This window comes from Gymnogyps californianus, chromosome 19, assembly GCF_018139145.2.
Source record: "Gymnogyps californianus isolate 813 chromosome 19, ASM1813914v2, whole genome shotgun sequence".
Lineage (NCBI taxonomy): Eukaryota > Metazoa > Chordata > Aves > Accipitriformes > Cathartidae > Gymnogyps > Gymnogyps californianus.
Window position 1 is genome coordinate 3,997,625 of NC_059489.1, and position 16,777 is coordinate 4,014,401.

The 16,777-nt window shown below is 36.6% G+C and overlaps 1 protein-coding gene across 6 annotated transcripts in view; it reads left to right on the plus strand.

Moving 5' to 3' along the window:
- BPTF (bromodomain PHD finger transcription factor) overlaps positions 1–16,777 on the plus strand; it is a 58,988-nt gene that overhangs the window by 28,631 nt on the left and 13,580 nt on the right. For 5 of the 6 annotated variants that reach the window (XM_050908579.1, XM_050908581.1, XM_050908580.1 and 2 more), the window contains 18 exons: positions 106–461; positions 752–883; positions 1,434–1,563; positions 2,349–2,484; positions 3,667–3,888; positions 4,188–6,600; positions 6,833–6,957; positions 7,200–7,328; positions 7,613–7,763; positions 8,561–8,684; positions 10,086–10,338; positions 10,769–10,930; positions 11,918–12,066; positions 12,425–12,548; positions 13,072–13,295; positions 14,559–14,781; positions 14,993–15,879; positions 16,639–16,721. In XM_050908579.1, the coding sequence (XP_050764536.1) occupies positions 106–461; positions 752–883; positions 1,434–1,563; positions 2,349–2,484; positions 3,667–3,888; positions 4,188–6,600; positions 6,833–6,957; positions 7,200–7,328; positions 7,613–7,763; positions 8,561–8,684; positions 10,086–10,338; positions 10,769–10,930; positions 11,918–12,066; positions 12,425–12,548; positions 13,072–13,295; positions 14,559–14,781; positions 14,993–15,879; positions 16,639–16,721 (6,023 nt within the window). The remainder of the gene's footprint in view (positions 1–105; positions 462–751; positions 884–1,433; positions 1,564–2,348; positions 2,485–3,666; positions 3,889–4,187; positions 6,601–6,832; positions 6,958–7,199; positions 7,329–7,612; positions 7,764–8,560; positions 8,685–10,085; positions 10,339–10,768; positions 10,931–11,917; positions 12,067–12,424; positions 12,549–13,071; positions 13,296–14,558; positions 14,782–14,992; positions 15,880–16,638; positions 16,722–16,777) is intronic. The other variant, XM_050908582.1, reaches the window with a different exon arrangement.

A 16,777-nucleotide genomic window follows, 5' to 3' on the forward strand; every position in this document is an offset into this window, starting at 1 on the left:
TTTTTTTTGTTTTGTACATAAACAGTTGAAGCCTAAATCATAAATAAGTAAATAGAAATATCTGAACCTTCAGTGAATCTTTAAAATCATTCTTTCTTTCACAAGGTTCTGGTGGTCAACTCTCAAGGTGAAGTCTCCCGAATGAACACAAAGAAGGAAGTTGTGATGAAAGGAAATATCAACAATTATTTCAAATTAGGGCAGGAGGGGAAGTATCGTGTTTATCATAATCAGTATGCCACTAATTCATTCGCATTGAACAAGCACCAGCACAGGGAGGACCATGACAAGAGACGGCATCTCTCGCATAAATTCTGTCTGACTCCTGCTGGAGAGTTCAAATGGAATGGGTCTGTACATGGGTCCAAAGTTCTTACCATATCCACTTTGAGGCTAACTATTATTCAGCTAGAAAACAATATCCCGGCATCATTCCTTCACCCTAACTGGGCTTCCCACAGGTAAATTAATATATGAAAATATATATTCTCTTGTTTTACTTGTAGTTTTGCTAACAGTATTAATAAGCAATGATCTTTGTTTTTTCAAATCAGTGATTTCCAAGCACCATGCTTCAGTATATTAAAATATAAGATAACGTGTGTGTTTTGTGATGAATGGCTAAAAGGATTGCACGTTGAGTAAAGTATTAAAATATAGGAGGTTTTATCCTACCATTAAATCTTATTAACATAGCATGCTCTATTAGTGCATGTATATGTTTCAGGTTTTTATCTTTTTTCCAATTTAGGTCTAACTGGATTAAGGCTGTTCAGATGTGCAGCAAACCTAGAGAATTTGCACTAGCGCTGGCTATATTGGAATGTGCAATTAAACCAGTTGTCATGCTGCCAATCTGGCGGGAATCATTGGGGCACACTAGGTAAAATAAAGAAACGTAAAAATCTTTTTGAATATGAGAACTTTACTTTGTTTTACAATTACTAGTTCCTCTAAGACTGTAAGAATAATGTTTAAATTTAGTCAGTCATTCAGCACTTGAAGTGCTTTTCTCAACCAGAAACACCAAAAATACATTACAAGATTTTTATAGTGTCATTGCTCCTGCAAAGCAAGTTTGTTTCTTTATCTGAGTCACAGTCTTAAAGTGATAAAACTTTGGGAGACTAGAAGAGCAAACTTCAACACACTTAGTTCAGTGGAGTCTGTCTTTTGGGTCTCATTGTGTCATAGAAGCAGAAACGAGATGTGTCTGCTGTTAGACACAGTTGCAGGCAGCTGTGTTTGCCTTACTGGAATAGCCAAAAAAAGTAGCATTCCTGTTGCAAGTAATACATATAACTGATACTGGGCATTCCTCTTAACTTCAGATATTTAAAATTATTCAAAGGGGTAGTATATGCTGTTGTTTGACTTCTTATATTTGCTTACAAGATCCTATACTTAAATGCACTTAAATCTATATGTATTAGATTACGCAGAATGACAGCAATAGAAAGAGAAGAAAAGGAGAAAGTGAAAAAAAAAGAGAGAAAACAAGAAGAAGAAGAAACAATGCAGCAAGCTACATGGGTGAAATATACATTTCCTGTCAAACATCAGGTAAGGTTTTCTTTTGTGTGAAGAACAAACAAAATACAGAAACTGTTGATTTCTTACTCTTTCTCTGTTTTCATTTTAAACTTAAAATTTTAATGTCATTGCATTACTCCCTGCCATTGGAGTAGGAACCATGCCCAAGTATTCAAGCACATAATCTTGGTCTGAACTAAATTTGACATGTGTTATGCTCTTAGTGACACTGCCTGAGTTGACAGATGTTTGCCCGTGAAATGCAGCCTTTTCTAATGGAAGGGTTCGAGATGGTTATTGGAATATTGTCTGTGTGTCTGTCCCTGTCCGGTGCTCCCCTCCCATCCCTACTCCCCCCCTTAAAAAAAGCTAGCCTAGCTACCTTTACTTTGGAAGGTTATATAATATGATGGGAACTACTATAGAAACCTCTCCTTCAGTATAGAAACCTTCTCCTACAGTAGATATTAAATAGTTTTGTTGGAGTGGTTCTTTGCTCTAAATTTGTTTGTTGTAACAAACATACAGGTTGATTCAAAAACTTGTATAATCTTTCAGCTTTTAGGTAGATTCTCACTGTTACATGAAATAAATATGGTTTTTAGATGTTACTGTGATAGAATCAATTTAATTATCAGCAGATACATCTTTAATTTTAGTACGTTATTTCACAAATATACTTCAACTTGCTTGAAAAAGTCTAAATTTAAGTTTTTGGTTTTTTTAAAAATCATGTTAGGTTTTTAAATGAATGTATACATTAATAATGCAGCAAATAGCACCATTAAAACTACTATTTTAAAAATATTTAACAGGTTTGGAAGCAAAAAGGAGAGGAATATAGAGTAACAGGATATGGTGGCTGGAGCTGGATTAGTAAAACACATGTCCACAGGTTTATGCCCAAACTGCCTGGAAATACTAACGCAAATTACAGAAAGTTGCTACCAAGTAAGTGTCTGCATTGCTTACATTCTTTTTTTAATTATTAACAACTGCTTTTTATTGCTTATTCAGTTAATTATTTGCATGTGATATTTCTTATGTAGACTTTGTTACAAATAGTGTTCCAGAGAAGCTTTTGTGGATATCTCCTAATCTTTGTCGATATAACCAGTTCAGTTGTCATAGACATTTTTAGCTGCATTAAATTACTTCAGTTATGAAGCTGTGTGTAATATTTGTACAGCTTTGTATAGCCTTATGTAAAGTAAAGGTAGATAAAAATTATGTAGATAATCACAAGCAAAAAGTAACATCTAAAATATTGGGATACATATACACTTCCCGCTCCTGTGTTGACAGATTACTATTAACCAATTTTATCTGGGAACAATAGTTTATAAGGGGAAAGAAATTTATTTCTCTAGAAAATTCAAAACACACCTTGTCGCTTTTTTGTTCCAAGGATTTATATTAAAAAAGAAAAATTTTGCCCAGTTGACTTTTAGAATGCATCCTGAACTGTATGGGTCTTATTTATAATAAATTTAATCTTGAGTTTCCGTTTAAAATTTAGAAAATGGCGGCCCACTCTATAAATTATTTCTTTCCTCACATTGATGTAATACTTTCTCTGTTGCTTTTAACTGGATCAAACACAAAATGGATGCTGCTGCTTTTAGTGTTGTCTGTGTGATTGTCAAATTAGATTTATTTTGCCTTCTGTATTGTAATTAATAGCCACTACAGTGTTAAGCACAAAGTCATTTGAATACTAATGTCCATTCTGGCTTAACTGTAGAAATGAAAATTATTAAAAATTATTTGTGAATTTTCAGTCTCTGAATTAATATTCTCTTAATAGGCTGGGTTTTCAGAAAGTGGTATTTAGTTTCCTGGAAAATGGGGTGTTTTGGGGGTGTTTTTTAAGAAAAACTGAACATGGACTCCTGAAAAAATAAGGTAGATGAAACAGTTTTATCTCTGGTGGGCTTTTAGATTTTTTTTTTTTTTTTTTAAATTCAATATTGCACTAAGCTTAATCTATGATGTTACCATTGTATACTTAATTCTATTTCTGAATTTCACTAATAATGTGTGAATGATTTGAGAGGTAAACTAACATACATTAAAATGTAGCAGAGTATAAAAAATACTCTGAATAATTGAAACCATTTAATTTGTTAATAGCAAAGAGCGAAGATGAAAAATGCAACCTGGATAAACGAAAAGGTCCAATTAAGGTAAAAATAGAGAAAGATAGAACAAAGGATTCTCATGATCTGCAAGCAAAAGACAAAACAGATGTTTCAGAAACCTTGGAGAAGGTACAAGTGAAAGAAGAAAAGTCACGTGAAGAAAAAGTAGAAGTTGATGCAGTTTCTGAAAACTTAGATCATGCAAAAGATAAAGGTGATCTACTTAAGTTATTGTAAAACTAGCTATTCATTACAACGTTGCATGTGTACAAGCATAGGACCTCAGAAATAACTATTGAAAAACTGTAACATTTTGTCAAGATGTTGAAAATGTCTGAGTTAAATAATTGCTTATTATCCCTTGTAGTAGTGTCTCAAGTTTTTGTTCCCTTTTTCTTGAAATCTATTAATATGCTAAAAGGTCCATTTATTTCTTAGTACTTAATGTAAAAATATAGTTTGGCATTCATTGTTAGGGGAGCTTACTGATTCAGAGTTATTTCTTCTTCACAGTGGAAAAAGAAATCGATGGTGAAAATGATAAAGTCGTCAAAGAAGAACCTATGGATGTAGATGATGTGAAAATTGAATCCCCCGTAAAAGATGAGGGTAGTCATTGTAAGCTGGATATAATCAATGTCAGTGAGGGATTTCATTTAAGGACTTGCTACAAAAGGAAAGTAAAATCATCAAAATTAGATGGACTACTTGAGAGGCGAATAAAACAGTTTACACTGGAAGAAAAACAACGTCTAGAAAGGATGAAACTGGAGGCTAGTGCTAAAACTGTAGGCATTCGATCTGTAAGCCCCCAGAAAAGCACAGATGAGCTACAAATGAGAAAAGTAAAAGAAGGAAGCCAGTTTGACATGTCTTCCCAAGGTCAAACCTATATGTCAGATAAGACCCAAGCCGAAGATACAGAACAGGACTGCTTGCCAGTCACCAAAACTGGTGAGCTAGACGAACCCTCTTTGCCTTTGACGAACAGGCTATCAAAAAGAGAAGGCCAGTTACCGGATGAAGGCTCACCTCAGTCCTCTGAAGGTGAAAGCTCCATTCAGAATGATAGTAAAGAAAACAACCCTGAACCTATGACTGCTGATAAGTGTCAAGGACAAGAGGCTCTTGGAGAGCCTGAGAGTTCCTTTGTGGATGGCTTGAAACAAACAAATGCAGAAAGTAGAATCAAATGGGATGTTTCGGAAACAAGCGAAAACCCTTTGAAACAAAAACTACCTATTAGCAGAGTATCTCAGCGTGAACGTGAAAACTTAGAGCCAGTGGTAACTGAAAGCAGCTGTAGAAAAGATGCTCTGGCCATTCTTGAAAAAACAGATTCAGAAGGGAATTCTGAGCAGCAGAGCAAAGATCCAGAAAATAATTGTATCATAAAAAGCCATATTGAACCAACGTCCTCTCAAGAAAGTGAAATGGAGGAAGAAATTGCTCCAGGAAGGACTGAAAGTAAATCTGAAAACAAGATTATATTTCACCAAAAATCAGTTAGTAAAGATCTAGAACCATTTAAAACAGAGCTAATTTCTGAAAGCGACCTTGAAAGTCAAACTCTGGAACACATGGATGGGGCAGAAGTTGATGAGGATTTACTGAGCTCTAAACTAACTGAGGCTAACGGTCAAAAGAAAGGTCAGGAACTGAAAGTGGAGACAAGTACCATAAGCAAGTATCTTGATCAGACAAATCGAAATAGTGTTACTGACAAAAAGAATAATAAAGATGAAGAAACTGAGACAGACTTAGAAAAAGAAAAATCAGCATTTCAAATGAATGGAAAAGACAATGACATTAACGTATTACCAAATGATGACTGCTTAGTTGAAGATACCTGTGAAACTAAGGCAGGGGTTGATATTGAACCAAAAGTTAATAATATTAATAAATCCATTCCGGAACATGAAATAAAACCATTGACTTTTAAGGAATCTTCAGTAAAACCATTCATGAATGGTGACATCATGATAGAGGACACAAAGGACAAAAATAATGTGGACCCTAAGTCACGTCTGCAGAGTTCACCTGAGTTTGAATCTGGAGAGGGTCTTCAGCCGCCAGATGAAGTTCCCAAGTATGTGCAGAAAACTGAAGAAAAACAGCTTTATCCTGAGAGATCTGCCTTTGTTGGCACTGCTTCCACGCCAACGCATACTGTCTGTAAAGAAAATAACCTGAATAGTGAAACAGAATCTATGGAAACGGAAACAGTTGAGGATAAGAAAGTTGCTCCATCGCCTGTAACCTCATGTGAGGAATCTAGCTTGAGTAGTGACTTCGCTGATCAGAATGGTGTACAGACATATAAAATGGAAAATATTAATGGAGAAAGTAAAATAAAAACTGTTATTACTGAAGTGACTACCACAACATCAACTGTGTCTACAGAATCCAAAACTGTGTTTAAAGTTGCAGAGACTGTAGCTTCTAATGATGAGAAAACAACAGTAGTATCATCTACAGAAAATTGTGCCATATCCACTGTAACTACCACCACTACTGTAACTAAGCTTACCACTCCAGCTACAGACAGTAACGTTGATGTCATTTCTGTACAAGAGCATAGTAAAACAGTGGTTACAACAACAGTAACCGATTCACTGACCACCCCAGAAGGCACATTGGTGACTTCCATGACTGTCAGCAAAGAATATTCTACGAAAGACAAAGTGAAGTTAATGAAATTTGCAAGACCCAAAAAAACTCGTTCTGGAACTGCCTTACCATCTTATAGAAAATTTGTTACCAAAAGCAGTAAAAAAAGCATATTTGTTTTACCCAATGATGACTTAAAAAAGCTGGCCAGAAAAGGAGGGATCAGAGAAGTTCCCTATTTCAATTACAATGCAAAGCCTGCCTTGGATATCTGGCCGTATCCATCCCCAAGGCCAACTTTTGGGATCACTTGGAGGTACATACTTTACATTTTTGAGGAAAAGTTAAGGATGTGATGAAAGTAATTGAATTTTAACATACAAGTGATATACATGTTTGTGCCCAAACATGCAAATTTTGCTATTTATTATTCAATAATTTTCTATATTGTTCAATAAAGGTGGAATGGAAAACCTTTGTCCTGTTGGTTTGGTTAGGTATTTTAAATACATTTTTATTTTAAAATATAATTAATACTCTATTGTTAGGTACCGACTTCAAACAGTAAAATCATTGGCTGGAGTGAGCCTTATGTTGCGGTTATTGTGGGCATGTCTCAAATGGGATGACATGGCAGCAAAAGCTCCACCTGGGGGAGGAACTACACGTACAGGTATTATTTCTTTACATTTCTGGGTTTCTTAATGCAAAAGTCCTTGCTGTTAATTTTGAGTATTACACTCATGCCGAGCATTTCGGTAAAGGCTTGATGTTAGCTATGGCATTTGAATTTATTTTTTTTAGTCAACAGTTTGTACTAGTTGCTGTTTCTTTACCATGAGTATCTTGGGTTGATTGGATATTTAGCTTTTATTTGTTTTCTATTATTAACTTATTGGGACTTATATGTTGTAGAAACATCTGAAACTGAAATTACAACAACAGAAATAATAAAGCGAAGAGATGTTGGTCCATATGGAATCCGGTCAGAGTACTGTATAAGAAAAATTATTTGTCCCATTGGTGTACCAGAGGCTCCGAAAGGTATGTTTGTTTATGCATTTTTTTCCGCTTCCCATAAGCTCCTACAGAAATTAAGGTAACTGGATCTTTGTTAATTCAGACCATCAAGGGAGCAAATATAGCTTGACACGAACTACTCATTCGCCTATTTGAAACAAATGATGCATTTAACAAACTGACGTGATTTATCTGAAGGTGAAAGGCCTTCCTGTTTATGAGACTGAAAGAGACACTAAATCTTGGTGTACACTTTAATTTTGTTTTATGATTGAGCCTAACGTGTGTGTTTTGACTGTTCTCTAAAGAAACTCCAACACCCCAGAGGAAGGGACTGCGATCAAGTGCACTAAGGCCAAAAAGGCCAGAAACACCCAAGCAAACGGGCCCTGTTATAATTGAAAGTTGGGTAGCAGAGGAGGAATTGGAACTATGGGAGATCAGGGCATTTGCTGAAAGGTAAACGAGCTCAAATGAGCTTTTAAAGAAAGCAAGTTTAATTTGTGTGTATGTGTGTTAAATAAAAGTTCTCACTAGAGAACACAAATTTGCTAGCTACAATCAGTAAAAGCGGATCTGTGTTGCATTTTTACGGTGCCTTTTGATAATGATAGTCAAGCTTAAAGTTGTAAAGCTAAACTATTTGCTGGTACCAAAACTAATTTATGCAGATCTTGCAGATTTGTTAGAACTAATATTATATTAATTTTTCCATGCTTATGAACTAATCACTGTTGTATGCTAAAAGGCTATTACATGCATGGAAAGGCTTCAGGCTACTTTTGGCATGACTTTAAACGGTATGTGTTTAAATACTTCTATAATGCAAAGAAAATGAATGTGTACAAATAAAGTAAAGGTAAATTCAACCTGAGAATATTCAAGTCATAAAATGAATATTTTCAGTATTGCATGCTTAGAGTTGGAACATTTTTGAGTCTCTTGGAAAGAATTGTTTTAAATTAATGGCATTACACAGACTGTTTACAGCCTCAGATGTAATTATAAATTCCAGTTTTCATTAGTAGTTTCCTGTAAGGTGTTGCAGTAGTTTAGCATCAGAATATTTCAGGGATGTTGCATGCAACTTCAATAGTTTATTTCAAAAGACTTCTAAAGCCATGACCAGTTTTTCAGTGATCTTCAGTCTTGACATTTGTTCTTATTAGAGCAATTAAACTGGATAAAATGAAATCCAGTTTGATGGTTGGATTTTATGTGGTGGTATAACTTACTTTCGGTTGTGTCTTTGGCAGGGTGGAGAAGGAAAAGGCACAGGCAGTTGAACAACAGGCTAAGGTTAGTGAACAGAAGAAGGCAGAGGAATTCAAGGCCCAATTGGAGGCTCAACTAAAACACCAACGATTGGCTGCCCAGCAGGTGGGGGAGCTCTTGGTAGTCCCACCTGTCAGCAACTATGCACTGGTAGTCCACATGCGTTAGAATATGGGAAGCAAAGTTTATCCCAATCTTTCACCATTTTTCAAATAGTTTCCACTTCCTGTGCAAACTAAGCCATCAAACAATGCTGCTTCCACTGTGTACGTTTGTTATTTTGAAATTTAAGGGGTTAAGGCAAAGATTTGGTTTAGGTAGCCTTTTTTTTTATTATTTTTGACGAGTCTACAGGTAAGGTCAACAGTGTTCTGTGGTGTAATGGAAAGCTGCCTTGGTATATAGCTGACTTGGGAATACAACTGCATTTGTTCTTCATGCTTCAATCAAATTGAATCTTTTGATTTTATCCTATCATAAGTTGCCTGAATGAAGCCCATTGATAATTTTATATAAATATAGATATAGATATGTATATATAGATGTAAGTGTGTGTATATATAAATGTATGCAATTAAAATGAGGAAACCCAATGCCATGTTGGCATTTCACATACATTATTAAGAATTGTGCTTTTTTCCAACTTACTCCTTTTTCATTTCATCTTCCCTGAAGAAAATACATTACTAATGAATGAGTGTTTGTGATTTGTGGGCATTACCACAATATAATGCTAACCAAACACTGAAATTTAAATTAATAAATACAGGGATAATTCCAGTAACATAGGGAACAATGTTAGATTAGTTGGAATTTTAAAAGAGCTTACTGATACTATCTCTTCACAAAATGGCTCTCTAAATTAAATGTACCACCTTGACAGTTACAGCACAGAAGGTTGCTTGGTGAGGTAAGGGATTCTGAACCTCATTTTTTTAAGCAGGCTGCAAACTGGATTGACAGTTAAAAGAATAATTTTTAAAATTACATTCTTAATGGTGAAGTAGAATGATACAGTCTCTTTATTTTCTTTTTTTCTGTAACTGGCAGGATCTCGGTGCAGGCAGCTCTAAACTTAGGAATGCTAGTAATAAATTATGTTAGTGATGATGTACCTCTTACTGACACAGATGCAGGCTGTGTGCACATGGTCAAAGCCAAATATAGATGAATATTTTTCAATGTTTTTTTAACCTTTCAGATTAATCTGAGACTAATAAGTTTTCTTTAAAGTAAAATGTGCAGTGAAATTAACATAAGCTGAGGATTTTAAAGATGCTATAAAGGAAAATTTCTGGCTGTGTACTATAAGCAGAGTTGTAGTTCTGCAGGTCGAGGAGTCTCAGGCTATAGGGTGTGCAAGCAGCTTATTCTTCAGTCCTTTACAACTTGAACTAAAATCCTGCCAGTCCTTTGTTTGTCAATACTGGGAAGAGACAGCATTTATTTTACAAAATCTGAAAATGCTAATTATCCTTTTGTTCAATTTTTTTCTGAATTCTGTAGAAACGGCTGGAACAGCAGAAGCAGATACCTGCAGCAGGTGTGGCCCCCGCAGTCACTACAGCCAGCAGCACTGCCACTACTGTCTCAACGCCACAGAAAGTTGTGGTAGGCCCTTTAGCGGGCCCAGTCCCCACTGGAACCAAAGTAGTACTTACTACAAAAGTGGGTTCTCCAGCTACAGTAACATTCCAACAGAACAAGAATTTCCATCAGACTTTTGCTACTTGGGTTAAACAAGGCCAGTCTTCAACAGGTGAGTAGCGATTTATCATGGAAAGAACATGTGCTGGAGTTCATTCTATATACGGCACCTACATCTTCTCCAGAATATATAGCATTATTACATTTCTTGTTATCTTTGCTCTTAACTCTCTTGCTAAGTCAGCAGGCCATTTCTGAGATAATACCTGTCTAATTTTTCTTTATTCATACTTGCTAGGTAGTCTTATTTCTGACCTGTCTCATTTATTACTGACAGTTGTTGTACTAGTAATCATTGATAATGAAAGCATTCTATGCTGTAACATACTGTTTCCAAAAAAGAATCTTTACCAAAGAAAGTATGACGCATTCAAAAATGATTGTAAAAATAATCCTGTAGTTTGCTGTTTCATACTTGAAAATAGTCATTTCATTGACTAATTATTCTGCTCTAAAAATGACTGTTCTGTGTACCTCAATAGCCACTAGCACAGCTGCCACTTCAGCCACAACCATTGCCAGCACAGGGCAGACCTTCCAGATCTCAGGCAGTCCAGTAACGATGGCAGGGAAAGTGATAACTAAGCTGCCACTCCCTGCAAACAGCAAGATTGTTGCCGTCAATGTGCCATCAACTCAAGGAGGTAGGGGAAAGGGAACTGAATTAAAAATGTATTCCAGCTTGCTGATTAATTCTCCATTGACAGTATTTTCCCAGTGAAGTAAACTGTGACTTGAAGGGGGAAAAATATATTTTTATATATATATACATACACACACACAAGTTTCTAGAGCTTGTTCCCCCATATTGCATATTTCTGTCTGTAGGGGAAAAATGCAAGTTTTTTGCCTATAAATTATTCTGCATTTCATAGTGCAAAATTAGAAGCTTTATTTTTAACAATGTGGAATGAAGCATGCTTTTTTTCGTTATCTAAATTATACATCAACTAAACAACTTTCTTCACAAAAAAAAGCTGCTGTTCTTAGTTATTAATGCCTACATCTGGTCTTCACTGATGAGCAAGAGTTTGGCTCCGAACTAAGATTAGCGTTTTTTCTTCTTGCTTCAAGAAGAGGACTTAATATTTTGAGATTTGTGAATGTGTATTGAACAGAAAAGCTCAATTCTCTGTCTCCATTATACTTACCATCTGAGGAAATCATGAAGGCTACTAGTTTTGTATTGAAATTTCTTAGGTGACAGGAAAAGCATTACCCATTTTCTTTGGCACCACAAGCTTGTAGGTGAAAGGTGTTTAAACTGGTCTTCTACATTTTAAATTAATCAGATAATAGCTTTTAATGGTTGTATAATACTAATTTGTGGCACCGTGTCAATGCAAGGACTTATTTACAGTTACCATCAAACTGATCTTTGTGAAGATTCACTCTTTCCTTAGTCTTTTCTAAAATACCTATTGTCTTAACTTAAAATGTAGTTGGACTATCGACAAAGTGTAATGCTGCTTCTTTTTACAATATGACAAAGGCTCTCCCAAGAAATGTTGAAAGACTCAAAGGTGTTCTAGAAACCTGGAGACTGATTTCTAAATGCTACCCTGGAGTTGCATTTACTTCTTTTGCTGGCAATTATGTCACTAATGAATTCTCAATTTTTCTTTAATTAGGTGTTGTTCAAGTTCAGCAAAAGGTATTGGGTATCATTCCATCAACTACAGGTGCAAGTCAAACATTTACTTCATTCCAGCCAAGGACAGCAACTGTAACCATTAGGCCAAATACCACGGGGACGTTAGGAACAACAAGCACTTCACAAGTAAGATGTTTTTCTGACTATTTAATGCAAAAAATGTGGGTGCATGTATTTTAAGTTATTGGCAGATATTAGAAGTTCTGTCTAGTCACTTTTCAATGTTTTTGGCTAATCTCAGCAATAGTATTTATGGATCTTTTATTCCAAGGAGGTACAACAATTCTCTCCAATTGGAAAAATTAATAGTTTAGAGCTTGGTAAGCCTTAGCAGTGTGGGCATAGATGAAAAAATTTTGGATCTGCTTGCATCTTGTAATTTCTTACTATATTAAAAAAACAAAAAAAACCCCAAAAACTTCAGGGCGTATCCCAGCGGCTTTTTTCACACGTTTACACGTGCTCTCCATTTTGGTGTATGTAGGTAGTGCAAGGGACACCACTCCGCCCTGGTATGACAGTAATACGGACACCACTTCAGCAGTCAACGCTTGGAAAGACCATCATTCGAACACCTGTAGTGGTGCAACAAGGTATTCTTCCAGCCAGTAGGTTCACTTTAATATTTAAAATTCCAGTGTGAAATCCATGGTTTGTTTCTTCATAAATACTTTCTGTATCATGTATCCCAATGCAAATACTTCATTTTGATGCTTAACTTCTAACAAGTGCCTTTTCTGGCTTTTGAATGTGTCGGTTGCAGGCTTTGTCAGTGTTGTTCGTCATTGACACTGGGAAATCTAGTACTTATTTTTAAGTCCATTCATTTGAAAACAAACAAAAAAGTTTAGAATAATTGTGCATTGAGAAAGCTTTTTTTTTTTTTAAAGGCGAGCTAAGTGTTTGAAGTACTTTGTAAGTATGTGAATGGAATTAAAATAGACAACATTTTGCAGACATTTTTCAGTCAACCACACAGATGGTTTGTAAAGAACATTTATGTGCAAACTGCAGTGTTCGCTTCACTTGTCTGATTACACGCTATTGCAAGTCGTTCTGACTCGGAGGTTTGCTGTGCTAATGGTTAAAATGTTGGAAACATGTTTCTTATCACAAATTATTCTCTTACAGGTCAGACACAGCAAGTGGTGACTCAAATAATCAGGGGTCAGCCTGTCTCAACAGCAGTTTCTAGCACCAGCACAGCTTCTTCCAGTGCTGGCCAGAAGACTGTCACAAGTCCTGGAACGCCACCTCAGCAAATACAGCCACAAACCACGTCGCAGCCCCCTCGCCCTCAGCAGGGACAAGTGAAACTTACTATGGCCCAACTCACCCAACTAACACAAGGACAGGTAAAATATTTTGCAGCCGCTGGCCATGGAAATGTGCTAATACTTATGATACATCTTATCAAGCCTTTGGATTTCAGCAGTGTAGTGTATCTGCTTATAAATTTATGTTTCGGCTTTCATTTAGGGTGACCGATAGCATAATTACAGACCGAAGGAAGCTTAAATAGTATACGTAAAGTTTTAAATATCGCTTCCTGTTGTATTCCCCAGTAATGTAACTAGTATCAGGAAAGTTTAGCAGTATGGAAAAAAGTCTTTGCATTAATAGCAGTAAGGGACATAATTATTTTGTGTGGCCTATTTTGTAGACCTTCAGAGTGTAATGTTCGTTCCTTGTCTTTTGATTTTTGTGTGAAGATTTAGTTTTCATTCATATTATCCAGAGTCTCAGAGGGAAAATTACAATATCTGGAACTGGCGGAGGAAAAAGTTCTTACAGCTTCTGCTCAGGTCATGAAGGTCTGTTGGTAAAAAATAAGTTTAGAGTCAAGCATAGGGTAAAAATAGACTTCTGTGAGTTACCACAATACCTATTCTTCAAATTATAAGTAATATATATAAATGATTGTAATGTACGGGCTGCTTGTTGCCAGATAACATTTTTATATGTGAAACAAGACTCAGAGAGTTCATTTCCACACCAAAAGACTCAGAAGGATTTTTGTAGGGACTGTGTTCTGTTCTATGGGTTCACAAAATGTGGAGTTATGCATCTAGGTGTTGGGACAATACCCTACCTTCTCCATCACTGAGTTGAGAGTGATGTCATGAGCTGCCTAAGTGTCAGCTTAAGCAACAGAAATTCACAATACATTACAGACTGAACAGTGAGTCATGAAAGCTCACAGTTGAGTAGGATCTGATACGCAGTTAGGAAATGTTTTCAGTGCAGAGAACTTTTACACAAACTGTTGGGATTCTTGAGAAAATAATAGTCTGTCTAAAATTATCCATGCTTTGTATTGCTTGTAAATTCTAGGAACAAAGAGGTGTTCTATTTTAGCTGCTTTCTGGCTAGGGTTCTTGTCAATATTTGGATGAAAATATGTGTAACTAACTCCAACCCAGTAATCTGATGATAGAGTTGTTGAAAGAGTATTTTAGTATTTCATGATCTCAGATGCTAGTTTTGGATTTTAGGAATATGGTATGTGATAAAAGTATTGAATTCTGAAATCCAAAACCCTAATTCTTCTGATTTTCAGCAAAGTCTGTCTAAGAATTGTATCACTAATGCATCGATATTAACTTTTTTTTTTTTAGGGTGGTAGTCAAGGATTAACTGTGGTAATTCAGGGACAAGGTCAAACTACTGGTCAACTACAATTAATCCCTCAGGGTGTGACTGTAATACCTGGTCCAGGACAACAACTTATGCAAGCAGCTATGCCAAATGGTACAATTCAGAGATTTCTTTTCACCCCACTACCAGCAGCTGCTACTACAGCTAGCACAACTACAACAACAGTTTCTACGTCAACCTCGGGTAAGCATTGTTCTGTTCAGCACAAAAAAAGCTTCAATTGCAGTTGGAGATGGTCTGTTATTACAGTAAATTTGTTGGAAGTGTATTATAAGCTTAGAAATCTCTTGAATTTCTGCATAGAGCTTTACAGTAGTTCTAAAAGGTTCAAATTAGTAAGGCTCGTAGATGTGTCATTTGAAATGAATGGAATACTTGTTTTTATCCTTCACAGCTACAGGGGAACAGAAGCAAGCTCTACAGGGACAGCCAACATCAGTGCTGCCACCAATTCAGCCACAGCCTCAGAGTCAGCAGCAAGCCCAGCCTCAAGTGCAGAATCCGAGTACTCCGCCTGTGCCGCTGGCCCAGCCACAGGCACCTCAGCCAGCACTTCAGCCTGAAACTCAGACCCAGCCTGAATCTCAGACTCCGGCATCTCTTGACTCTCCAGTCACACCTGAAGCACAATCGTCTAAATCTCCAGTTCAGTCTCCAGCACAGACCCAGGCTCAAGGGCAATCTCCAGTGCAAGTCCAGAGTCAGCCGCAGACTGCAATCCTTCCACAAGGCCAGTCCCAAGTCCAGCCTCAGCAACCAGCTCAGGTGCAGACTACAACCCAACAACAGATTCAGATGCAGCCCCATGCTCCCATACAAATTCAAGCTCAGCTGCAGCAATCACAACCTCAGGTTCAGACTTCAGTCTCAACCCTTCCAACTACTCAAAGTTTAAATCAGGTTCCTGTGCAATCCCCAACTCGTCCTCAGCTGCAACTTCAGCAGCCTCCAACAAAAGTTATTACAGTGCCTCAGCTTCAGCAACAAGTCCAAGTTCTCTCTCAGCTTCAGTCACATGTTGTGGCTCAGATACAAGCCCAACAAGGCAGTGTGCCCCAGCAGATCAAGCTTCAGTTACCTATTCAGATCCAACAAACTAGCCCAGTACAGGCTCACCAGATTCAGAATGTGGTAACAGTTCAAGCAGCTAGTGTTCAGGAGCAGCTGCAGAGAGTTCAGCAGCTCAGGGAGCAGCAACAGAAGAAAAAGCAGCAACAGATAGAAATTAAACGTGAGCACACCCTTCAGGCTTCTAATCAAAGTGACATTATCCAGAAACAGGTAAAGTTAACAGAAGGAAATTAAAACTTAATGATTGAAACAAATCTCATTTTAAATGCCTGTTCTTGTTAACGATGTTAATACATTTGATAGGCAGTTAATTTGATTCTTTCAGAGTTAGTGCACGATTGATTTTGGCAATTTAATTAAATATTCTAAGTTAATTCAGGACATCAAGTCACTTGTACCATGTTTGCAGTCTTCTGGCACCTTGATTCAACTTACCACTAGCTGCTGGGACAATATATCTTTATTCTCAGTTCAGGAAAGATAGGTTATAGATAGGAGAGCTGATGTTCAGAACACATGTTCAGTGCTTTCATTGCCTGCTGTAGGAAACTGAGGTTTCAAAGAGGTATCTGAAATGTAATGCTGTTGGATGGCTGCGGGGCTTAAAAAAAAAAATACATATATATATAAATAATAGACTCTTACCATTTTTTAAAAATAAAACAACCAGTCACTGAAGAAATACTGTCAATTTACATTTAGTCCCTAGGTTTAAACTCAACATAAGCAAAATATCCTACTCGGGGGTGGGGGGCGGGCAGGGAGGGAAGTTGGTGTTAATTTTCAATTTCATTTTCAGTTTTCAAATAATTGCTTTAAACAAGCACTGCCCCCCTGATAAAATCAGTTTTGTCACTTACTGAAATAAATAACACTTTAACTTAGGAAATGTCCTGGTTCTCCCAGTAATATTGTGAAATACTGGCTAAAGTTTTCATATTTTATTTTGGATTCTGTATCATCCTACAGGTGGTTATGAAACAGAATGCTGTCATAGAACACTTGAAACAGAAGAAGACACTGACTCCAGCCGAGAGGGAAGAAAATCAGAGGTGAATGTGCATCATAGTGCATCTTTAGATGTGGAAGTTTTACATTTATAACGTCT